The sequence below is a fragment of the Buteo buteo genome, chromosome 2 (genome assembly GCF_964188355.1).
Source record: "Buteo buteo chromosome 2, bButBut1.hap1.1, whole genome shotgun sequence".
Lineage (NCBI taxonomy): Eukaryota > Metazoa > Chordata > Aves > Accipitriformes > Accipitridae > Buteo > Buteo buteo.
This window is the reverse complement of record NC_134172.1, coordinates 31,171,802-31,197,439: the sequence shown is the minus strand read 5'-3', so window position 1 is coordinate 31,197,439 and position 25,638 is coordinate 31,171,802. Positions and strand designations below refer to the sequence as shown.

The 25,638-nt window shown below is 40.2% G+C and overlaps 1 protein-coding gene across 2 annotated transcripts; it reads right to left on the bottom strand.

Annotated features, from left to right (window-relative positions):
• Window positions 1-4,351: 4,351 nt before the first annotated feature.
• TMEM106B (transmembrane protein 106B) lies at window positions 4,352-24,097 on the bottom strand. Of its 2 annotated transcripts, none has more exons than XM_075049963.1 (8): window positions 23,971-24,097; window positions 20,392-20,613; window positions 17,620-17,683; window positions 16,194-16,353; window positions 15,222-15,362; window positions 15,068-15,117; window positions 11,038-11,091; window positions 4,352-10,285 (listed from the first exon to the last, which is right to left on the bottom strand). In XM_075049963.1, the coding sequence occupies exons 2-8, from the start codon at window positions 20,609-20,611 to the stop codon at window positions 10,147-10,149; spliced, it is 828 nt and encodes a 275-aa protein (XP_074906064.1). In that variant the 5' UTR covers window positions 20,612-20,613; window positions 23,971-24,097; the 3' UTR covers window positions 4,352-10,146. The 2 variants fall into 2 exon arrangements, with proteins under 2 accessions (XP_074906064.1, XP_074906069.1); XM_075049968.1 differs by lacking the exon at window positions 23,971-24,097 and adding an exon at window positions 23,489-23,683.
• Between the last annotated feature and the right edge of the window lie 1,541 nt (window positions 24,098-25,638).

Sequence of the window (25,638 nt, the reverse complement as noted above, 5' to 3'; positions counted from 1 at the left end):
ACACTCTGTATTCTCACTGCTACTCAGTTAATACATACTCAGGTCTTTTACATTTTAAAATCCAAAATAGAACTCTGAATAGGAATATTTCACACATTCAGAAAGAAAGTCATATACTGGATTTATTAGATTGACACTCTATTCCACCTGAACAGTTCAACGGGGACGGCTCCGCTCTTTTCTGGAACGTTATTTTTGCTTCTGGTTGCACTTAAATGCTGGGGTGGGCTAGGCGGTGAAGGGCTGGGAAGCAGAAACCCGCTTTCAACCAGGTTCCCCTCCTCAGCTCCTCAAGCATCACCTGAACTACACCCAGCCCGCTACGAGGCTGCTGCCGCCGGTGCCGGACACCGTGTGTTGAGGGAAGGCAGCCGTGCCGGCCAGCCTCGGCAGAGGGGTCTTCTACATACACACAAATGATGAAACAGCACCAGAATAGGAACCGGGGTGCCTCAGACCACGCTGTAAGTAGCAATCAGTTCTATCTATGAATAAATTGGCAATAACAGTGGGGAGGGGGGGTTGGAGGGGGGTGGCTTAGGGGCTGGGGGGGGGGTTCTTTCTGCTTTTTAAATAAAGGACTCTGCACGCTCTTTCCCCTGGGTTTAGCTGGTCTCATCAAGGTTACTAAGTAACCTTGAGTTGTATTCAGCATTTTTACAGCTCTTTTGAGAAGGAAATTGAATCCCTCCCATGTTTGAGAAGCCCAGCTTTCAGTTTAAATAGGATTTTTCAAGTATTAGCATATCAAACAGCGTAGTTGTCAGCATGCAACATAAGATTAGCCCATTTTATTTTTTTCTAAGTCTCAGTTTCCTTCTGTCCTAGTATTTTGCATTTTTAGTGAGGACAAACTAAAGACAAGCTTGGTAGCCATCTGCAGGAGCAAGACATAAAGTATGTCTACACAATCGCTTAGTTTGCTTTCAGAAATCAAAAAGTGGCTTAAATCTGTTGGGTCCCTCCATGAACACTGCTGGCCCTCCTAAAGTCTACAAGGCAATACTTCGGTCCTGACCCCTGAGAATATTTACCAATACAAAGAGCTGGATCCTGGCATGCAATACAAGGTGGCAGATGTTAAAGTAGCCAGGATCATCTCCCGATTGTAAATCATTGTCCTGGTTTTGGCTGGGATAGAGTTAATTATCTTGTCTTGTATAGTGTCATCTTGGATTCAGTATGCGAAGAATGTTGATAACACACTGATGGTTGCAGTTGTTGCCAAGTAGTGTTTAGGCTAAGTCAAGGATTTTCCAGCTTCTCATGCCCAGTCAGCGAGAAGGCAGGAGGGGCACAAGAAGTGGGGAGGGAACACAGCCAGGACAGCTGACCCCAAGTGGCCAAAGGGATATTCCATACCATGTGATGTCACGTCCAGTCCATAAACTGGGGGGAGCGGGGCTGGGGGCGGATCACTGCTTGGAAACTAACTGGGCATCGTTCAGCAAGCTGTGAGAAATTGCACTGTGCATCACTTGTTTTGTATATTCCAGTTCTTTTATTAGTATTGTCATTTTATTATTGTTATTATTATCATTATTAGTTTCTTCCTTTCTGTTCCTTTGAACTGTTCTTATCTCAACCCATGGGTTTTACCTTTTTCCTTCCGATTCTCTCCACTATCCCACTGGGTGGGGAGGGAGTGAGTGAGCAGCTGTGTGGTGCTTAGTTGCTGGCTGGGGTTAAACCACAGCAACCATTCAGAAGGAAGTCAGGCATGTCAGGCCAGGTAGCACATTAAAAGTGGCATGGAAATAGCAACTCTGTCCCATCTCTGGGCAAAGGACTGGCAGCAAGCCAAAACAGCTGTAGATGGTACAAGTTTTAGAATCTATATTCTGCAGCAATATTTTGGACTTCTAAGGCTTATTTTAATATTTCTTGGCATAAATTTTTATGAAAAGTTCACAAATTTAGTGTCAGCATGGAAAGTGAAATAGTTGTACTGATTCTGTGTCAACATGTTTAAACACACTGAATGTAAAATGTGGTCACAAGTTTATGGTGGGTGAATTCAATCACTTAAATAGATTCCCCATGCAGACAGCTGCTAATATTCCCAAAACCTAAACTATCCAGAGCCTCCAAAGCTCATGAAAAACAGTCAGCAGGTCTTTACCTAGTTTTTCTAGATGTTGTCATCTATCGAGGTAACCCTTAGATCACTCTTCTGACCAGTACCAGAACAACAGTCTTGTGGTACGATCGTCAAAAGAAAAGTCAAAGGCAGATTATGTCCATTTCTCAACCTCAACTATATTGCTAGGGCTGCTAGAAAAATTGCCTCCTAAAAACCTCTCAGGAATGATATACCTCATTACTTTTCAGATATTTGTAACTGCACTCAGTGAAATGTTACATTACAGTGATGCCGAAGCTCCTTAATCAAGTTCTAGTTTTACTGTATTAAGTCATTCACTGGTTCTTGAAAAAGCAGCTCCATTAGGGAGCAGTGTCAGCTCCATAGTGCACATGACAGCTCATTAAACTGTGTGGCACCTGCTACCCATACACAGGAAACACCAGTGAGGCATCTCAGCTCTCAGGCTTAAGAGGCAGGGATGCCTGAAGAAGATGACAAAAAAAAAAAAAAAATCAAAACAGAAATGTAGAGGGATCTTTACCTCATCTGACATCAAGAGACTTCTAGCAAAATTAAATGTGTGATTTGTTATTCTTTAAATTGCCAGATAGACATCATCTTCACACTGGAAGGCAATTAGTGTCATTCATCACAAGTGTACCTGAAGTTCTCAGGTGAATGTATTAGCACAATAACCGAGTTACACAATTATATAGAAAGCTGTATGAAATTTTGAGAAGTAAAAGGAAAGCAACCTACAGCCAGCCAGGGAAACCTCCAAAACCCTTCAGAAGTTTCTGTCATTGTTGGGTCTTTGAAACTAGGCCATTTTAGATGTCGGATCTTTCAGTAGTTAGATCTCAAACACATCTTCTTTGGGTATCCCAGAACAGCAATTTTTAGGTCTTTAAACCTATCCAAATTCACATTTGTTTACCTATTCCCATCTGTCAGAGTATTCCCTTTCAATGCTTTTCACACTCTCCAGAGGGACAAAGCGATGTTTGAAGTTTGCCTGGTAGGAATTCACCTTTGTACTCCCCTACCTGCTCCAGATGGAAAAAACAGGAAAGTAATCCAAATCCTGAAGCATTTGGATCAAATAAAACTGTTCACTGCTGAAGGCAAAGTTTTGCCTACCTATTCTCAGACAGGTAGAACAAGAGAGAAGCAGTTCTTCACGTCTTCAAGCTTTTATTTATATATAGTGAAATAGTGCTTAAAGGTTATTGTTCTCCAATTTACAATGTTCAGGGCTTGTCTACACAGGAAAGTTTGGACAACAGTTGCAACAACTCTGGGAAGGAGAAAGGACTGTATGAGAAAGAAAATAGCAAGCATGACTAATTTTCCCACCTAAACTTAGCTTTTAAAAAAATAAGCATTTTTAAAGACAGCCACAAGCTGAAACAAAACAGCCTAAAAAAATCCCACCCTAAGCCCTCATTAGTTATCCATTAGAAGCCATACCAGAAAGCCAATGTAGCAGTTACAAATATACAATAGGTTTCTCCAGGATAAACCTTAATAAACCCCACTAAGATGTTCCAAAACATCTGTAACAGACTACCTGTAATATTTGAACGTTATGAATGCTTCAAATAAAGCCATGTTCTTTGTTGTCCAGCTTTTAAAGATTAAAGCTTTTAGGCAATAATGGTTCTTTAACTTTGTAAATAGTTGTACTGGGTCTGGCTGGGATAGAGTTAAATTTTCCTCATAGCAGCACACATAACACTGTTTCACTGTTTTGGGTTTGCAGCTAAAACAGTGCTAGTAACACACCAGTGTCTTGGTTAATGCTGAGCAGTGCTCCTACAGCACAGAGGTTTCCTTTTTCATTGCCACCTACACCCCCCCCCCCCCCCAAATCTGCAGTGACTCAGGGTAGTCAAGAAGCTGGGAGGAGACACAGCAGGACAGACGCTCCTAACTGACCAATGGGATATTCCATATGGGATCATGCTCCAGCAATAAAAGCTCAAGGAAAGGAGGATGAAAGAGGGACATTTGGGGTTACAGTGTTTGTCTTCCCATTGTAAACACCTGCCTACTGACAGGAAATAAATTCCTTATATTGCTTTGCCTGTGCACACAGTTTTGCTCCCCTATTACGCTGTCTTTATCCTTATGCATGAGTTTTCTTGCTTTCGTCCTGATGCTCTCCACTATCCCACCAGGGGGAAAAGTGTCTGAGCAACTGGATAGGGGCTCACCTGCTGGCTGGGTTCAACCCACCACAACAGCCTAGATTTTTAACTCAGTTACTTTAATAGTCCAGTCAGACAACAGTAATACATTCACATACAGTGCTTAGCTTTCAGATACTCCAGTTTATTACAGACTCAAAATAAAACATAATATAAAAAAAGTAGATTGCAAAGTTTTCACATCATGGAATGCTAATACTTACAAAAATTGAAATCATACCATTGAAAATACATGAAAGCTTGTGGAAAAAATGTGGAAGATAAGGGAAAACTTGTAGGAGATAGGGAAGAAGGAGAGAAAAGTATTGTCAGTTTAAAAAAAAAGATACATGACCCAAGCTTTTTTTTAATAGAAAATTTAATATCATTCTTTGAGTCAAACAATCCTGTCTAGAAACATATTCATAATGAAGATTCTGAACCTCTAAATAACAAGGTCCCTTGCCCCAGTTAACTTACATTAAGATCACTTCTGTGTCCTACAAGTCATTCCCAAATACCCCTTGACTTATAAAGCGTATATCATGCTTAAGTTGATAGATTGTTTGCTACACAGTCACAAGAACAACAGTTTACAATTCTTAAGTTACAAAAATAGTTATCACTCATTAGTATTTTTATACATATCTCAAGCTATTATATTCACACTCTGTACAGTGGATGTTAACAGTGGTTAAGTTTGCTTCCTTAAACAAAACAAAAATAACTAAATGACTGACAGTCAGACCCAAAATATTCAGGCACCATAATATACTTGCATGTCTAGCACTAAATATCCCTGCCCATGCAAAGCAAAAGCAGTTTCAGTACCCAAAAGACATATGCATCCAGGTTGTAAGACCCTTATGATGGTTGATGGAAGAGGACAGTATCAGGATCAGTATGTTACTGCCACCAAACAGTCTCACGGGCCTGATGCTAATTGTACAGATTCTTTGCATCCAACTGTTCCTGTCCAACAGGCCTGCCTACAGGCAGAAAAGCAGATTTACATGGCAAAAGCTGTAGGGCAGCAGAGCAAACTACCCCAAACTACCCCTCTGGTAATGACCAGAATTCCCCAGCTAAAGGTAGAATAGGAAGGTGACTTCTTAAGTAGACAAACACTGGATGTTTTTGCCATAACCAAATTATTGTTTTCAACATGTTTTGGTTGGGTTTTGGCTTGGGTTTTATTCTCTGCCCCCCAAGCCAAAAAAAAACAATCTAGATTTTTTGGCATCATCAGCACCAACACTTAACAGGTGTTTTGCTGGTTGCAGTAGTCCATTATTGAAGGACATTGGTTGAACTTGCATTACTTATCCTTCACTTCCAGAAGTAACAGTAAGCCTGGAAGCATTGCTAGGGTTGTGGCATTTTGTTAGACAGGCAAGTAAAAAACTTAGTTCTTAGAGGTATTACTGCTAGTCTTACTTATCTCTTAACTCTCAAAGTCCAGTCCAGCTGATGTTAAGCTTCACATAGCTGCCCAACTGAGTGAAACAAGTCACTCATTTCAGAAGATGCTGTCTGGGAACAGATAGATGTCCCACTACAGATTTGGGGGGTGGGAAGAGAAGCAAAACCACAACTAATCCCCACATCACCACCATCACAGTGGGAAAAAAAAAAAAAAAAAAGAAGCCTTAAATGCTGAATAAGAAATAACACTATTTTTCTTTTAACATTTCTGAATCTAGAAATCTCTCTCATACTACTCCAAGCACCATCCTTTCCATCATGAGGGCACAGCACTTCAATCAGATGTTTAAAGACCCTAATGTTTCGATCCAAGCACTTCAAGATTCAGTGCTCAAATCGTTAGCTTTATACACCACATGCTAAAACACCAAGAGTCATGTTTGCAGTGTACTACTATGAAAAAATTTTTCACTTGCAGAACTTCAAGGACAATTTGGAGCAAGGTCAACTGAATCATGTACTTAAGTTTGCCAACATAAGGCTGCAAAATATAAACACCACCATGTTAATATCAAGGTCACGCACACCTCAGAAGCGCATTAAGAACTTCAAAGCTATACCACACAGAAAAAAGATAGTTATGCTTGTCTTTATAAAAGATTAAGCAGCAACTATCCCCTAAATATCAAGATGAATGATGAACAAATTATAAATGAACTTCTACAGGCTTTTCCCCACACCAGGAATTCAAGAGTAAGCGTCAGGTACTACACCTTTCAGTAAGAGCGCTTCCCTTTAAATCTCTCCAAATGGATATTTGATGGTTAGATCTTTGAGTTAGTTTGGTAGTTTTATTCATTCATTTATTTTTAAAGCATCATATTTAAAATGTAAAATAATTTTGTTGTCCAGGTCAGAATGGCCTAAGAGCCAACATCTTTATGCATTTAAGTGTTCCATATTAATTTACCTTATGTTGTAATTTTGAAATTTTACAGTTATTCTATACAGAACACATTAAACTTTGCTCTTCAATTGTGCCATTACAGTACGACATCTGGACCACTGTTTTAAGAGATAACTAACAGAGCTTCCACTTTAAAGTGCAGCAGGTTTTGGTAGAGGAATTGCTACAAAACTCAAGTGACAAGAATTATACTAGAAATAAATCCCTTGAAGCACAACACTACAATGCCAGTATATATGTATTTGATAGTATTCAAAAGATTGTGGGGAAGTTACAAGTGAAATATGAATCACTTCAGAAAAAGTCCTTCAGAAACGACCTTACATACAGGAAAGCAGACCAGAAAAAAATTACAATTCTTCAAGCTGACCTTCTGGGAAGGAATTTGTACTTATTGATTTACAGTGAACCAAAGAGATTGCCTTTTTTATTTTAAAAATCAAGATAAAAAATGTGACATAATTACAGGTCTGTCACCTGGATCTATTCTCATACCTTGTTTACAAAGTTATACAACTTAATACTGACTTCCCTTGCTCCCTTCGCATGTTTCCAAGCTCAGCCACAGAAATCAAGTCTAAGTTAAGTATTCAAACAGATGCTTGCCTGCTTATCTGATCAGATCTTATATTAGAAGTAGTAGTTAAATTCAAATACTTGCCTTGTTTGGTTAATAAAATGCTGACAATTTTGCAAGGACATACAAGTACACACAGAATCTTAAGCCTTTGATTCTCCTGTAACTGACTTGAGGATTCATCAATAGGATCTTTACCCCACCCTTTAAGATGAGAACTTAGTCATTCCATAAGTCTACTACACATTGATGGTGTTAAAGTTCACATCCATTAGAAATGCCAGATGACAGACATTAAAAGCTGTATTTTCCCCCTTCTGCCACATACATGGAAAGAATAATTCCACTCATAATTCTTTATTTTAAATTAGCCAATACCAATCATTTCATGCAACGTAAGACCAACAGATTTAGGTATGTATTTTGCTCAGCATGTCTGCCAGACTTTCAAAGGTCAGTTTGAGTCTCAACACTGTGTAACAGTGTAACCTCCCCCTGCCATGCCTGTTCAAGTGGCATTCGTTACTGTCACCAAATACTTTTATCATTGTGCCATTCAGTTATTTTAGATTAGCTTTTATCCTTTGAAGAAAATTTGTTTTAAATTGATACAAATATCTGCCTAGAGCCGTTTTCTTCTTTTTCTACTTAAAAAAAACAAAACAAAAAACCAACCCCAAACAAACAAAACCAACCTCTAGTTGTAAATACTTAGGCCTAGCAGAAAAAAATCCATATCACTTGCTGGCTGACTTCAGATCTGGCACGATTTAAAGCAGAATTCTCTCCCTAATCTCCAATATAAGCAAATCTTTTTACAACAAGTAACATAGAAGAGTTTACCCCTCTGCTTCTACCCAGCTCCCCACTATCCTGGTCTTTAGTTATCACCTGTATCTTTTCAGACTATCACACAAGTTTCTGCATGCATTTTGTCAGCCACAGGACTAAACCTCATCTATACTCTAGGAAGACTAGAGTCAATTGTGAACTAGTTTCCCCCATGATTGTAAGCTGTAATAAAGAGTGTTTACTTTTAAGTGCCCAGATTCAAGAATAATTTTCAGAACATAACTACAGTAAGTCATCAGAATTGACCATTCCAGTTCTAGAAGTTCTCCAAAGCCAAAGGCTGACATCTTCATCTTATCAACAATTATATGAAACTGACAATTTAGGTTCCAAAATTTTTCATAGACATTCAGAATAAGTGCTTATAGCAATTCAAAGAGAGAAGGTGGGTTTTTTTTTTATGGTTACTTAATTTCTTTTAAATCAGCCTTACATCATCAATATTCTCTTCCCCACCCACCCAGTTAGGTCCACCTAAGAAAGGCTGACAAAGAAAAGTGTAATATAGACATGCACCTCCACTGAAGTACTGGAGCATAAGAGATTGTTAGTTGCAAGAAGTTACTCAGCAGCCTTTTTCCATAGTGTTTATTGCCAATTCATTTTATATAGCTTATTTCCAGGAGATGGGCAGCATAAAAACCGCAACATCTATTTTAAAAAAATATATTATTCATTACAATGCAGCAGTCTCAATAGTACCTTCTTACATCTGCATCTTATCTAATTCAGAAATAAAACAATCCTGATCTAGTTAATTAAAAAAAAGTCTTGTACCTAACCCTTAGAACAGTCAGCCTTCAGAAGTCAAGCAACTTTGGACCCAAAATTTACAATCACCACATTTGATAACCCCAGAAATTCTCACTGTGCAAACTATCCTACTGAAAATATTTAATAGCTTTGTTATAAGTCAGTCATGATTACATCAGCGTTTACTCTTACAGAAAGAGCTGCTTTATTCTCCCTTACATAACTTTGATGTGAACTGTGAGTGCTCTGGAGATTCAGGCAACTACTGCATTGCTTACTGAGCCTGCGTACTAAATATACACACCTCAACATATTAACACTTAGAAGTAGCTTAGATACACAGTATATTAAAACAATAAAAATGATGAAAATTTACATCAAGCTGCCCAAACCCATGGCTCAAATAGTTTCCCATCTAGCTCCAACTGCACAATCTTGATTTTAATAGCTGTACTCAAAAGTTTACTAAAAAAAGAAAGTAGAAAAAACACTGTCAAAGTCTTTACCCATTCGTTTTCTACAGTCTTGAATTTTTCCTTTGTCAGTAATGATTCTGGGAGTTGGTTTTTGTTTTGTTTTTAAACCCAACTTTAAATCTAACAACATACATTCTCCTTACAACATCCCAGAGGTAGCAGGAGGCAGTATGAATGAAAAGATGCCAGATTCTAGAGTTGCACAATCAAGTATAGTGTCATCCAAGAGAGCTTTCCTAGCTTTCACAGACTGCATGTCACCTCTAATCATGTAGAGAAAACAAGAAGTAGAATCCCAAAATAAAGAACTATGGCCACTGGGTTACTAACAGAAGTTTCACGCAGATACCTCAAAGTAATCTTGTTACTTAAGTAGTAATACTGCCAGTTTCAATAGTCAAATATCAATAACTGAAGTACAAACTTAAAATTTATGAGTATCAGTTTTTTTAAAATGCTCATTAGTGACACATTTCACCTAAACACAGACATACACACAGTTACTCTAAGTTGATGTACCACACTGTAAGGAAAGGTCCCATTTCAGTTCAAGAATCTGATATTCCCCCTCTCCCTCCCACCACACAACTTGACAGAAGTGCTTACAGTAATAGAAAGCAAACAGAGGGGAAAACACAACATTTAACAAGTGCATCTATATACATTTTGCACCTTTTCCCTCCTTGCATCTAAAGTGAACAGGTCACCATGTTCGCTATGCTTTACATGCACATACTCTCCCCTTCACATAGTACCAGTCCTATTCAAAGGATCTCTGCAAGCATCAATAGCAGTCATTCCACACTAACCAACAGGTGCTTTTATTGCGGAGGCTGAAGTACATTTAAATATTCTGACTGGCCCAGCTGGTAGGTGGTGTTTCCTCCACAGTCCACATACTGGTATCTCTCCTGGGATATCTGCTCAGAGTGGCCAAAGTAAGAGGTTGTCACTGTCACTCTTAAAAAAGACAAAACATAAGAGAGATTTGTTTTGTGAGAGGCTTGAGTTTGCCATTCTAAAGATCAGTGTTTTTACACTGCTAGGGGTTTTTAAGGAAAAAGTTTTGGAACAAAATAAGTTTTAAATAAGTTAACAATACTAGTTTACCACTATAGATCTTCTCCATTAACCTCAGCAGACTTTTTTTTTCTAAAGAAGATAGTAAAGCTGAGGTTTACTCATTAATACCTTGCTTTGTGAGGAGAAAGCAAATCATTAGAGAAGCTACAGCCATGGTTGGTCTACACCTCCCCTCTTCAACCCCTCTAAAAAAAAACCCAAAACCAAGAAAACCCCACCCCGCCGTGCTCCTATTTATGCAGTCACAAAAAGTGGACTCTGGCCACATACTAAAGCCTGTAACTGTTTCAAAATCACGAAGATCTCGACAATTTTTGAACAGTGGCTAATACACAAACTCATTTCAAAGTATTTGAGACCTTAATAGCTCCACGGCTACAGCCCAACTGCAGAGTAGATAGTAACAGTAGTAACAGTTCCACCTATTCAAGTATCTTTACACAACCAGAACCTGTCAAAAGACGCAGTTCTGTTTCAAGAACCATGAAGTTATTACACTAGAAAGCAAGCTGATTTCATTTTATATGTGATGCACAGACTACAGGATTAAGTATTTCTGAGTAATATTTCAACAAGAATTACATAGCTTTTAAAGTTGTTTCCAACAAATAGGAAGTTTCCATACTTACTGCATCATCACTACTATGTTATGCACTTTGATAGATAGTAAAGTACAGAAGTCACTGCAAAAAAGAAAAACAAGTATTAGCATTTGCATCCAACTTTTACAGGTAATTATCCAAAAAGCAAGAATTGTGGCTTCAACTGGAAATTCTGCTGTCTGGGTATATACAGACTATAGAGCTGCTAGCAATGGCAACTAAAACACTTGTTGAAAAACATTGCCAGTGACTGTATAGTCACCTAGGTCTACTTTTATATACATAGTCTTGCCCTCACATGAACTATATTAAAAAGTGCTTGCTTACATGTAATGCTTGCCAACAAAAGTGTCCTGTGAAACAGTGTTCACACCATCTTTCAGAAGCTAACCGAAGTTAACCTGAACCACTACCTTAAAGCATGTCAACATCACTTCATCACTGATGAAGACTTTTACTATGAAGTGATATAGACGTGATTTGCTACAATTTCACTTCACATGAAATTGATACATAGAAAGGAAAATTTACAACAAAAGGTCAAGGTTATGCCAACCTCAGCATCTTTTCAAGTAAAAGCAGCAATTTCTATGAAAAAAAAGTCTTGAACGCTTGCTATTCTTGCTCAAAAAAGTATCAAGAACTTAGGAAAGTCCCCCCCCCCCTTTTTTTTTTCACTCATCCCCTTCTGTAGTATGCAATGTAACCTTTAACCAATCTGCAGAGATCTCAAGGCAGAGTTATTGTTCTCTTGTGAGATACCCTTTTCAGTCTTACATCTTCTGACATGCACCTACATATCAGTTATACAGAGCACTATGTAAATGTATTCTTCCCCCCACTTAAATCAATTGCTCTTGGTCACAAATTTATCAGCTCTGGAATGAAAGGCATGTGATCAGTGCAATAAGATTGCATGGCAGCCACCCACAATATTTGCATGCCGTTGTCATTCTTTTCCCCAGCACCAAACACATGATGAAGTATTAAACAGTGAATGAACACAGGTGATCAAATTGTATGAAAATACAAATAAAACAGTCCAGTATTAAAAGTTGGTTTATATTGATATCTGTAGTAATAACAAATATTTGGATTTTTTTTCCCTGCTAGGCTTAAAACAGGATTTAGCTAAACCATAATGCCAGGTAGTTATTGTAATTTTCTAATCCAAAATATAGACAACCTGTAACATAACATAAAGCCAGCTCATATCCAACAGCACATACTGGCTGACAAGCAGAAAGGTACACCACCAACATAATCTGAACTTAAAAATCTCCAGTATGTGGAAATAAATCTGTTTAAAAAAAACCCAAAACACACATGCCAACCAACCAAAAAAATCCCTGTAAAAAACACACACACACACCACAAAACTGTAGCCAGGAAACTACATCGAAGGTGAACTCCATATTGAGCCAGCTCTCTAAAATTAATGTGTGGAAATGCCCTGTATGATGTGGATTTCATATCAGAAGACCGCATACAGGTCTTCTGAATCCAGATGACTGTATGCAGACACTTCAGGTCTCTGAGATCTCCTGTATTCAACCTAAGCTGATTTTACAGGACATACTCTCCAGGATCCAAACAACTAGCTAGTTAAGACTAACACAAGACCTAAATTGACTATCTGAGGAAACACCAAAATGTGATCCACTACAAACTCCAATGCTATAATGCACAATACTATCTGTATTACAAATATCCCAGGGCCTTCACTGGAGTCAAGTTAGATATCTGTGTGTGGAGAAAAAACTCAAACACAGTAAAAAATGGTCGTGATTTAACCCCAGCCAGCAACTAAGCACCACGCAGCCGCTCACTCACTCCCCCCCACCCAGTGGGACAGGGGAGAAAATTGGGAAAAAGAAGTAAAACTCGTGGGTTGAGATAAGAACGGTTTAATAGAACAGAAAAGAAGAAACTAATAATGATAACACTAATAAAATGACAAGAGCAATAATGAAAGGATTAGAATATACAAATGATGCGCAGGGCAATTGCTCACCACCCACCAACCAACACCCAGCTAGCCCGAGCAGCGATTCCCTGCCCCCACTTCCCAGTTCCTATACTAAAATGGGATGGTACGGAATACACCATTGGCCAGTTTGGGTCAGGTGCCCTGGCTGTGTCCTGTGCCAACTTCTTGTGCCCCTCCAGCTTTCTCGCTGGCTGGGCATGAGAAGCTGAAAAATCCTTGACATTAGTCTAAACACTACTGAGCAACAACAGAAAACATCAGTGTTATCAACATTCTTCACATACTGAACTCAAAACATAGCGCTGTACCAGCTACTAGGAAGACAGTTAACTATCCCAGCTGAAACCAGGACAAAAATACAAAACTCCATTAAGACCAGTTGAAGCTATGTTGGCTGGTTATTCAAACTAAGGAAGCTCACTTGCTGTCTCCAGGGTTGCTCCATACAGTGAGCTCAGGCTTCCCAGGCTTTCAAGACTCACAATACAGTGAAAGGGCAGAAACCCATCAGCGACAACAACCGTCAACAGGTCAGGAAGGTCAACTAATACTGTGTAACATACAGAAAATCTGGAGAAAATGAACAACTACAGTTTTGTGTGTAGCTCAAATTCTGTTTAGTACATTCTGAACACATCAGAACAAAGCTAGTGAGTACTACTCACAAGCACTAGGACCTTGTTGTATCAGCCTGTACAAGAACTTAGATCCTTAAATGACACAAACTTCCATAGTTATGGGTCTCTTATTATCAGTTATAGCCCATGCTTAGCATCACTGTGCTGAAGCAATGATTATTTTCACATGCGTACAAATCACCTATTAGTCTGCTCTTCTAGTAACATTCACAAACATTTGCTGTCCTGAAGGAGGGCAAGTGCACATTACAGACTACTGGCACTGACACATGACCATTTCTCTGCCTCTACTCCAAGACTGCACAATCTACCTCCGAGCTGGACCAGCGAGCACATCATTGTTCCACACTGTTGTCAAGGCTGCAGCTATCAAGCAGAAAAGCCTGAAATCCATTCAGTTCAATCTACAGGCAAAGCAGCTTTTGCCTGCCCACATCCAAAGTCATACAGGTTTTCTAAGGTTAGTCACCAGCTTGCAGGTAAAAGTTGCAGCGATTGTTGGGAACATTCAACAGCATTACTGAAATTAAGGCCACAATACTGACGATGAAAGAAGCCTCAATGCATTATTGCACAAAAAGCACAACCAGGTAGGTATTAGCATGAGTTCTATGAAGGCCACGTTTATTTATTCCTCATGCGTCCAAAGGGTGAGCAGATCCACAGGATTCAGCGTTTACATAAAGCTAACTTATGTGCTTTTAAGAGGTGACAGAAGTACAACACTTTCTGCTTAAAGTTAGTGCCCACTTTGCTATTTCATATCTATTTCAATTTATTCCAATACTTCAAAGCTGTAAGTTTCTCTTCCACCCCAAAGGGGCTGGCATCACTGAACCTGCAGAGACCTGAAGTCTCAATAGTTAACCCTTTCTGTTCCGTCTGCATTTCAGTGTAAGAGAACTAATACTTGGTTTCGTTACCATGATATACTGAGCTAATAGTCTGTTGGTCAAATGAACTTTCAGAAGCTATGAATAAAACCGCTTATAGGACAGGCTGTAAACACTGCTTACCTTTGTATACACATGGTCTGAAGAAAAGTAATACAAATTGGCCTCTAATTTGTATAGAATTAAACACAAATTCCCTCTACCGTCAGAGAAATTTGTGGGAAAGTTACTAAAGAATGTGTTAGGGGAACACACCTGCACCTTCACCCCCCAAAGCAGCAGGTCTTAGCTATTGCCAAGGCCTAAAATATTGGGATAGAGATACCATTCAAAGTGCTGAGAGCCAGGTACAGCAAGCCAGTATATGAAACTCTTGAAACAACCGTGGTTTCAGTATTTTTCAGTACTATTAAACTCTCACAAAGAAAATGCCACAACATCTCTCCAAATACATTTCTGCTGACTTTGAAAAAATCTTTAGCATCATTGTAATTTTTAATAAGATCCATGTGACATTTAGAGGTTAATACACTTACAACATGTAGCTCATTTCATCTTGTATGACTGTGGGCACCATATAGTCAATCTGGAAAAAAAACAAAGGAAAGAAAAAAGCAGTGCAAACACAAATGAGTAGATTTATATATGAAGATTAACAGGTATTCAACTTTGAAAGCCTATCCTATTTACCTGTTTCATATCCAGAGGACCAATGTTGGTGATGTTGTTTAGCCGTGCTTTGCCAATAACTGTTTTTGAAAACTGAACTTGGGCTGTGATATTTGCCACTTCAACAGAATAATAGTTGTTGTTCGTTATATTTAGTGTGTTCTGAAAAAAAAAACAACCCCAAACATAAAACAATAACAGCTATCCATTCTGTGTATCTTGATGAGCACACATTTTGAACTTTGTGCCTGAGACAGTAATACCTGAAATTATGCAAGTATATTTTCCTGCCTTCTAGGATTGGGGGCGGGGTGGGGCATAAGGGACCATCACTTAACCCCTTGCTCAGTTTTTTGTGCGCCAATATATTGACTAGCACAAACTTCTGCACAACTTCCCTGGTGCCCACCCTCCACTGCAAATACTGCATTTCTTTCTATCCTAAATTATTTCTCCCTGGAAATTTAGCTATCACAGGAGCCTTTTCTCCATAGCTGCTTTGCTTTATTTAAAAGGAGGAACACCACCAAAAGTCTTTAGGCAATCCTGTATTGACTGCATTACCAAGAAGTCAAGAAGCATGTGGAAAGAAACCCTTTGAGTTTTAAGGTGGATAAGAAATCATTTTTCCTCAAACCCAATTTTGACAGATGCATGATAACAGGGCAGCGTTTAATAACATCCTTTCATACACACACTGCATTTTACTCATATTCCAAAAATAATGCAGAGAACTCCAAAGTCACTGGTCCCATGAAAACAGAAGACTCAATAGTAGCTTGCAACTACACCTCTATTAGCTATAGCTACAGGAACCAGCCACAGCACATCCAGTCACATTTTTCAAACTGGTCATTGTATCTGCTGGTATTTCTTAAGGCACTAACTAAGCTTACCAGCCAGACCACAATTTCTATGTATATTAAACTCTCACAGTAGTATCTCTTGTTGCATTTATCCATTACAAACATCCAAACAGACAGCTAGACTTACCGTAATATTTAGATATATTATACGTCTACCCTGTTCATAAGTGACATATACTGACTTCACACCAATGTATTCAACGTCAATTGAGCGAGGAAACAAGAAGAATACAGCCAGCCCAGAAAGTAGTAAACATACAATTACAGAAGCAGTCACGTAGAGCTTTCTGGAGAAAAAAAGAACACATTTCAGAGTCAAAAGCACAGTAAACAATAGTGGAATGTTATTTTCTTTTAAGTGATAAGGAGCATGACTAGTCAATACAACTAGTTCAGTCTATTTCTAGCTTCCATTAGCTTCCAAAGGGGAAAAAAAGCTATGCTGCACTTCACATCTATGTCTGAAACAGAGACGTTACTCTTGTATATACATCAGAAATCAAGTTTCAAAACATGTGGTTATCCCAACATTTGTAACGAAGATGAAAATGGAAGAGGTAACTACATATGTGCTTTGAAACATAAGCACTTCTTAAAATTTATTTATAGCAGAACTTTTGTCATTCTGTGGGACTCTTGCACAACACACCCAGAAAGGAGAATAAAACTCTTATATGCCTTACACAGGATTCTTCATCATAAGAGATTTTCAGGGAAAGTGTTAGACTCCTGCTAAGGAACAGGAAATTCACAATTAACTTAATATAAAGGGGGGAAGGGGTGTATGTTAATTAAAAAAATACACAAATAAAAGGCTCAACTGCAGCTCCAATTTTCTCAAAATTAGAACACTAAAGGAATATGTTTCAAATCTGTACTACTATTACATCAGATGTATGATCCAGGATAGTATTACATGAAGTTACTGTATTTTTTTTTCCTGGCACTCATTTCTGTTTACTACAGAAACATCCAAACACTAAGGAAAAAGAAAAAAACAAAGTGTCAGAACAAGAAGCCCTGAGCATAGTAATTAAATCTTTAAGTAGATCCTAGAAAAAAAATAATTAAATATGCTGCAACAGAATGATAATATGTTGATTTTGCTAGCTGTTCGGAGCTTTACAAATGAATTCCTAGGTGGCTTATTTTGTAGTAGTAGCCCGAAGAAGTTATCACTTTACTCAAGACTTTAATACTGAGGATGTATCTGCTTAGATCAATTAAGATGGTACAGAGATTAAGAAATACTTGCATAATTACTGTAGACATTCAGATAAATATCTACATGAAGAGATCATACAGCATTACTTAGCTTTGTAAGAGATACTGTGATGGGAGTATGTGTACCTGTTAATAAATAACTCTCCAAGAGTTAAAGGTTGAGGCGGATATTACTCACAAGCAGGATTGTTTCAATACTGAATGCAAGAAAACATTCCAGTGATTTTTGCTTGATTCTTCTTAACACTATCTCCTTTAAATTGCTGAATTTTAACTAGAAGAGAAGAATTAACTGTAGATTCATGTATCACAACTAACTATTAACTTACGTTCTTCTTGGCCTCAGTCTCTGATCACTGTATGGAATTAAGGCTACCAGCTGATTTTCCTGCCCTGGAAACAAAAACACCCTTTCAGAATTTAAACAAACAAAGAATACATATTTTTGCAGTTATTTCAAACAAAGAGTACCCCTTATAAATTAATGGCAACAAAGAATAAACACTAAAGTTAAACATTTAAATTCCAGATAACAACCCAAGTGGAATACTACTGTAGCTTATGTCACTTTCTGAAATAGAGCGCAGCTTACACAACATGGAGAGGAAAAAAACACCAAGCCCACAAAGACCAAAACAGCAACAAATTCTGTGCTGCATACATAAACAGGAGGCAGCATGCCTCTGGCACCATTTCCTGGAGAGAAATGGAGGTACATTAACAGCTTCCAGTTCTCTATGCCAGACCATATAAAGTCATACGAAAAAACATTCAGAAGTTCAGACAGGAAGAATTGATCCAGAAAGCATTCTACATGCACTCTTCTGAAAAGCAAAAGTCAGGTTTGTTTAAAAAAAAAAAAATTGGGGTGACTGGCTGCATAAATTATATATACAGTGCATTCTGGAAATCACTGGTATATACAACCATTTCTCATGGGACTGAGCTGCAGCACCCTGAAGTCAAAAAAGTATCTACTGGAATTCCTCCAAGCAATAAGTTACTTCACTAGAGAGCATTTTTAAAAGGGGGATATCTTAACAGTAGAAATAAAGAACAAGCATAGATGAGTTGTTGAAAATACACAGACTACATCTGCCTGTATAGCTTTTGCTATTTGCTATACAAGAAAATGGAATTGAGATTCATCCATGTGAGAACAGAGACGCCTCAAGACCATGTCAGATTTGTATTTTTTAAGCCAAGTGCAGAATTTGGCCAGCACTATCACTTAGCTAATCAGCCACTTAGAAGTGATTCCATGCTGAACCACTAAGCTGAGCAAAGCATGCTAAGCAGGTAACAGTATGTAACATCAACCTTCTAAAAAACCTCTACCAATTTAAAACAGTTCTTCATCTCAGCTTCAATGAAGCATCTTCAACTTTTGAAGAAAACAGCCCAGTCCTACTTTCATACTTTACCATACTGAAAAGCTAAAGCTGTCCAAGTAAAACACAATTCCACGTGTTTATTACACACTTTAGTCATCATATCACATTACGTATCTTCCCTACTAGTCATTCAGTCATTCTGTGAACATTTAATTTTTCCCCTACTCCCATCAGAAAATCCCAAACATGATTTTTTTTTTCCTAAAGTAATGAGGAATAATTAAATAGACAGCCCTATTTGTTCTAATAACTCATTTAAAGTTCTAGCTTTAATCACATTATTTCGTTAGAATGCACGGACAACATGCATTTTTAATAGTTACTGCAAAATGGTTAACAAATTAACTCACATTTGTTTAAGTATCCCATTCAAGAATCCTATAGTCAAAGAAATAAGCTTTTGAACATAAGAATCGCACTATTATTAAATTTTAGCTAGCACCATTTTGAGTAAGACTTGCTATTGATATTATCAAGTATTTCAAGTTAGCAAGCTAACAGAACAAACTTCCTTCTCGTCTTTCAGTTAATTTTTAGTTGCCTAGCTTTTCCACACTTCAAGTTTACTGAATTCAGAGGTACTCAAAGAACACATCATAGTATAAAGTTTAACAGCTAAACCACAAATCTCTTATGATATTTGCAACCATTTAAATATCCTCTGCCCCCTGCCACTTATTCACAGGTGAGACAGAAGTATTTGTGAACTATACCAGAACCTAATCTGACTGAAGACCATGTACAAGGACAATATGGCACAGACATCAGTCAATTTTCCCAAGTTGCTGGTCAAAATCAGTTCTGAGAGGTTTTACACCCAATAATCTATCTTGTATAAGAGTTCTGGCAAAAGCAGAGCAGTCCCAAACATGAAACCTTCTCATCAGTTCCTCCCCTGCTCATCAAAGGGAGAATTTTACAGCTGAAGCAGAAGGCTGTGCCTTGGCACACTGCATTTGCCACTCTTTCCTTTTGCCCAGTTTCAGACACCCTGCATCTTTCTTTCAAAGGTCTCTTCCTAAATAGCTATTGAGGTGGCTTATCGTATAGAAGTGTAACACAGAATTTTTTATTAAAAGGAAAAGCAAAGGATGAGGGCAGTCAGCAAACAAAACAGGCACAAAGACTAATGCTGTGCAGCCTACTCCTTCCCAGGGCAGCCAGAGATCCTATATATTTTCAACTCCCAGCTGGGGTCCTCTCTCTAGCAGGGACAGATGGGACAAAGGGAAGGTAAAGGAAATTGAGGGGCACTGGCAGCAGCGAGGGCAAGAAAAATTCATTATAAATGATCAGGGAAAAGGTGTTGTAGCACAGGTCTACTTTTCACTCTCTGTATTTGCAGCTGTTTTGCAGACATATTGATTCAAATAGTTTAAAATAAGTAGTTAAAAAAATGCAATAAAATGTCAGGAAAACAAAGGTTTGCAAATTCAACTTGCAAGACCTAGGGTTATGTGCGAATTTAAAGCTGAGAAGCAAGGAACACTGGCATTGTACAGACAAGAGAAGACCCAACAGGTAACAGCCAAAGCTGACTCAATTTGTTTTGTTCATCCAGTGTAATCATAACAAAACGTTTAGTGCGAAAAAGTGAAACACTTCATCTTGACTAGGAGAGCTATTTGTTACAGCTTATTATAGTTACAGCTGCACATGGTTATGAGGTAAACTGATGGGTTAAAAAAAGAAATAAAGAAAACTTACCTCGTGGAATTCTTCCTGTTCCCTGGCAAGTTGGGCAGGTGACGCTGTCTCTTCCTGTAAATTCCACGTAGGGAAACTGTGATACATCTCCACATCTGCCATCTTCATTGTGCGATTCTGAGTGAACTAACCCATTTCTCATATTATCAGACACTGTGCCTCCATCATAGCCATCTTCCTTGCATGTGTGCATAGGCAGGTGAGAAAGTGATTTTCCCATGTCTAAAATAACAATCAGAAGAAAGCTTTCAGGGACAATGATTCAAACGCAGCTTGCATTTATTCCTCCACATCAGGTAACTGTTAGTCTATGGTCATTACTCTGACAAGACTCGTGTTTCCCTCTGTTCAGATCCCTTAAGACCTGTAAAACGCTAAGGCCCTGTCATGCTGGAGTTGATCCCAAGCTGTAAGAACATGAACTAACTGGAACTTCTGTTCAGATCCTCCCATACACACAGGTTGAAGGGAGATCGACAAGAGGCTTTTAAGTTAGAACAGTACAATTGCTGGCAAAAGGTTACAACAGTCCAGCAGCGCTTTTCAAAGGATTGCTATTGTACAGATTTTCACAAAATACATTAATCTTTGTGTAAAAAAAAAAAAATCAAGACTGGGCTCTAGAAAGCAAGTCTGCAATTTTCAGTGGATTCTACACACACTACAGACTCAATTCTAATAAGCTTTTTAGGTTGGACTTGATTTGAGAAGACGGGATCAGCTACTAGTTTCCAAGCTAGAAATATAGTTCTCCAGGTGTTTAAACTGATGATTCCCTTTAATCCAAAGGAGGATGGATTCACAGGAATGTCAAGAAAAAAAACGGGAGTTACTTTAACATAGCTGCTGGCAATACATAGCATTTATAAAGACTTGTTAAAAAAAAGTATTAATCACAAAAACATTTTTGCTACCTATGCAAATTTTAAAACTTTCTCATTAGTGTAGCTTTTCAGTCATGACACTGAAACTACCTTGAAACACAGAACACCTGAAACTAAAGACTGTGATGGAGTGATACAAGTGGAAACCTTCCTAATTTACAACAGGTAGAAAACAAACTCAAAGTTAAAAAAATAAATCTGTACAGTAGTGGCAATCAGTTGTACAGTTTATCCTCACACCCATTTTAGTTACTTAACACAGAGACATCAGCCACTCAATTCACCAGTGTCTCGGGGAAAAGGATGGTTTAAAAAGAGTATGCAAAACTTCATTATTTTTTTTTTCCATTTTAAGTGGCATTTTTAAAGTAGCTGCTACTAATGATCATGCTCATTCACTGAGGAAGAAAGCCTTAAGAGGAAGATTAAGGGAGCAAAACAAGTCAGAATATTTTAAACCAACCCCTCAAGACAGAACAGAAAGATCTCAAATATGGTGATGGTAACGCAAGCACAACATTAATTCATTATATTGCCACAAAGCCTAGGTGAATGTAGGAGGGGAAAAGTAATTCAACAAATGCCAACAAGTCCCAGTTACTGTTCCAGCAAATATGCAGCATTATTTTATTCATTTAAGTCATTAAACCCTTACAAGAAGGAAAACTATTTATCCTTATGCTGCTACAGCACTTTTTAAACACTCTAAGTTTGGGAGCCATTCAGGAATGGGAATTGTTGAACTGAAAATTAAAACTATTGAGCTATTGAAAAAAATTTTCTTAAAAAGCTGTTGACAATGTTGAAGATTACTCCACGTGGGGTTTTTGCTTACTGTCCTTGTAGCTGACCTACAGCCTTTAAGCTACGAAATTTAACTCTTGCAGCTTAGGCAATAGCTGTCACATTTAGAGGCCTGAAAGCTCAGGGAACAATCCCTGGTGCTGTTGTGCTACAGCTGTATTCAACTTACCTGCTCTACTGATGGTAGGCTCAGGCTATGTCTACACTAACAACTAAATACAGAACAAGTAGCAACTCCATAGAAATAAACAGTTATTGAGGATCCAACATCCACATTATACTATACATATGTTTTTGTGCATTTATTTCATACTAGCTCTTGTCTAGCTTGACAACACTCACAACTGGAGTGCACCTAGCTTTAGCTTCTTCCAAAAGGAGTTCATGCACTCCCAGATCACAATGACATGAACCAAAGTGCAGAAAGCAAGGATGAGTGGGAACTCATTCCAAGAGCACACCCTTTAGTTGAATTGATACTAATGCAGATACATCCTCTAATGCCAGCTGTACCTGAGCTTCACTAATTAGAATTTAATTATGGTTCTACTACCAGAGACTTAAAGACATGTCTTGGTTCACAAATGAGAGAACAGAAAACCACCTTCAGGTGAAATGTGTTCCTCCAACATGCTTTTCCCCCTGCAACCAAGCACTGAACCTTATTACAGCTGACCAAAACTCAAGAACACTTTGTTCTTTTATCCAACACTTATATGCTGAACAGTAGTAGTCCTAGGAATATATCATCTTCATAGGTGACAGCCTCTACACCACCATCAACGTCACAAACCATCCTTCCTTAACAGCTGTGCTTTGACCAAGTCTCTCCCTCATACTGATGTATACACTCTAATCTCCTTGGACTTTCCTGGGGTTTCCTTGAATTCACAGTCTGTTAGAAGGAGTTTGGTAAATTAAAAAACGTTGTGATAAGCAGCTTTTGTTTAAGACTGTGCCCTTCAGCTTGCTACGGCACTGTAGCATGAGAGTACGTAGACCAAACCCAAACAATGTTCCAGGCATACAGAACCACCACATCCTGAGTTACATGCAGGACTCGGGGGGGGGGGGGGGGGGGGGGGGGGGGGGAATTGTTTATAAACTCAGTGAAACTTTATAGTTAAACTAGACTGTTCTACTTGTTCAAAGAGTTAGGCTGGCATTCTTAGCCCTTATATGCAAACATATAAACTTGAGGTTTACAAATCTACTTATTTTTCAAAACAGCACGACTTTTTAAGCACGACCACCTTCTGCCCTACCAGCTGTGGCTTAATCACCAACGTTGCAAGCTCCTCCGAAACAGAGGAAGCTGCAAGATAAGGTGATGACTTGGCAGTCACGAACTCGCTCAGCACGGGCAGGCATCTCCAGTGCTGCCTTTCACGACCCCTTTAGAGACCCACCTCTCAGACACAGCCTGTTCGGTAAGACTGGCACTGCCAAAACCACAGGAGTCAAGAACCTCCCTCAGATTTACGGTTTTTCTCGCCCGTCAAGACAGGGAGGCAGCTGCTCTCGCAAACATGGCGAAGTTTCCAGCCGGCGGCCGCGGACCAAAATCCGGCAAGCTCGGCCGCTGCCAGGCTGCCCCGGGCGGGCCCCTGCACCCGCCCGGCCGGCGGGGGCGAGTCGGGGGGGAGTGCGTGGGTGTGGGTGTGTGTCTCGGCGCGGAGGGGCGCGGGTGGCCGCCCCGAGGCAAGCAAGGCCCCGCCGCGGGCCTGTCCGGGCCTCGCCGAAGCCCACGAACCACCGCCGCCGCGGCCCCCCCACCCGGCGCCCAGCTCCGCCAGGGCCTCGCAGCCACAGGCCGCGCTCGGCCCGGCTCCCGCCCCAGGCATGCCGCCGACCCCCGGCTCCCCTCTGCCGCTGGAGCGGCCCTCCCCACCTGCGGGCCGGGGGAGGGCGAGCTGCGGCGAGCACGGCGAGGCAGCAGAACCGGAGCCTTCAGGTACGACGCAGCTGCCCCGGCGCTAAACCCCGGATCCGGGGCGTGCGCAGGCGCGGGGCGGCGGGGGGCGGTGCCGCCTGGGTCCCGTCCCGTCCCGTCCCGTCCCGTCCCGTCCCTGTCGGCCGCGGGCGGGGCTGGGCCCGGTTCCCCGCGGGGGCCGGGGCGTCGCCGCTCTTCCCTCGCCGCTGGGCGCCGCGTCGGCGGTGGCTGCTGCGGCGCAGTGGGGCCGCGCCGCACCTGCCCTCCTGGTCGGCGGAAGGCTCGGTGCCGCGGCTGAGGGGTGCGGGGTGCTCCCGCGCCTCGGGCTCCAGCGGTAGGGGTAGAAGCAAGGGTACGAGAAGGGGAAATCGGGAGATGGCGCGGCTCCTCTCCGCAGCTAAGGGACGGAGGGCAGAGCGGGTTTCCTCCCTAAGTTCTTCTGTCAGCAGTCGTCCAGGAAATGATCACAGAAAATAACCTGCCCCCACCCAAACATGTGCTCAGAGAAGAAAGGTCTGCACGTAGATTTACCTGGTCCAGTGCCAGGCCGTTTATCCCCTTTGTCCTTGGACCTTCCTGGTGTTTTCTGGGAGTTTTAAGAGGCCTGGGCTAGCAGCAGCCTCTAGCCTTTGTTATCCATCCGGTTCAAGTAATGGAGAGTCCTGCGTGCGGCTCGGTGGCGGCTTGACTCTGCTTCTCTAGCCAGGCATGGTCAAGCTCCTGACAGACAGTATCGGCAAAAGCTGGCACATCCCTTGTCCCTCTGGTAGACCTTTTTCTGAGTCTTTGGGCCATCACTGTTCAAGGTTCCCGAAGTGCTGGCACAAAGCGCTCTGTGCAGCAAGGTTGACCACGGTACTTTGTGGGTTCCCAACTATAAAATGGTGTGTGTAAGATACCTTGAACAGATCCCTGGCACGCTCAGGACCTATATGAACTTTGTATCTTGCTTTAGAACACCAGCAAATGCCAAATGATGTGACTTTGGTAGGATCAGGCCTGGCAATTAGTTTCACTCGCTGTTGGCTTTTGGTTCTGGCTCAACTTTATATTGATCCATGAAGCACAAAGCACAGTGTAAAAAATAGTCATAGCTTTCAGCTGTCCAAACAGAAAGGGAGATCACCAAGTCTTTGCCTTTTACATTGTTTTAAATAATAGCGGCAGCCAGGCATATTTACCTGAATCATCACAGAACAAGGGACATGCCAGAAAAGGTGTAGCAAAAAGGTTTTTGGGACAGCTTTGGGAGGTCATGCTGAGTTCTGGCAGCTCAAAGTTATTCAGTCTGACAAATTCTCTCAATACAAATTTATTCAAATAGCAAATTGTAATTAGCATGGAGATTTTGATCAAATCAGAATTTTGCACCTTAGACTGCAGCAGTTTTTATCCAATACTTCCAGCCCTCAAACTAATCTATAAGGCCCCATGCAAGTAAGGATATTACAAGATTACCTGAGAGAGTGTTTCCCTTGCCATGATAGAAGCAACAGTTGAAATCAGCATGGGCTTCAGAGATAGTTCTCTATTACTGCAATCAGTAGAGATGTTTCCTATTAAAGACTTCTCGCCACTTGCCATAGCCTTTCATGTGTGGCTTTGACACAAACAGAATGGCTTGGG

Excerpts from the sequence above, each read along its gene's own strand:
- TMEM106B (XM_075049963.1), bottom strand. The coding sequence starts at position 20,611 with ATGGGAAAATCACTTTCTCACCTGCCTATGCACACATGCAAGGAAGAT. Across the intron at positions 17,684-20,391 it reads AACAGGAAGAATTCCACGAG|GGCAGGAAAATCAGCTGGTA; the intron begins GTAAGTTTTCTT and ends TTTTGTTTCCAG. Across the intron at positions 10,286-11,037 it reads AACATAGTAGTGATGATGCA|AGTGACAGTGACAACCTCTT; the intron begins GTAAGTATGGAA and ends GTCTTTTTTAAG.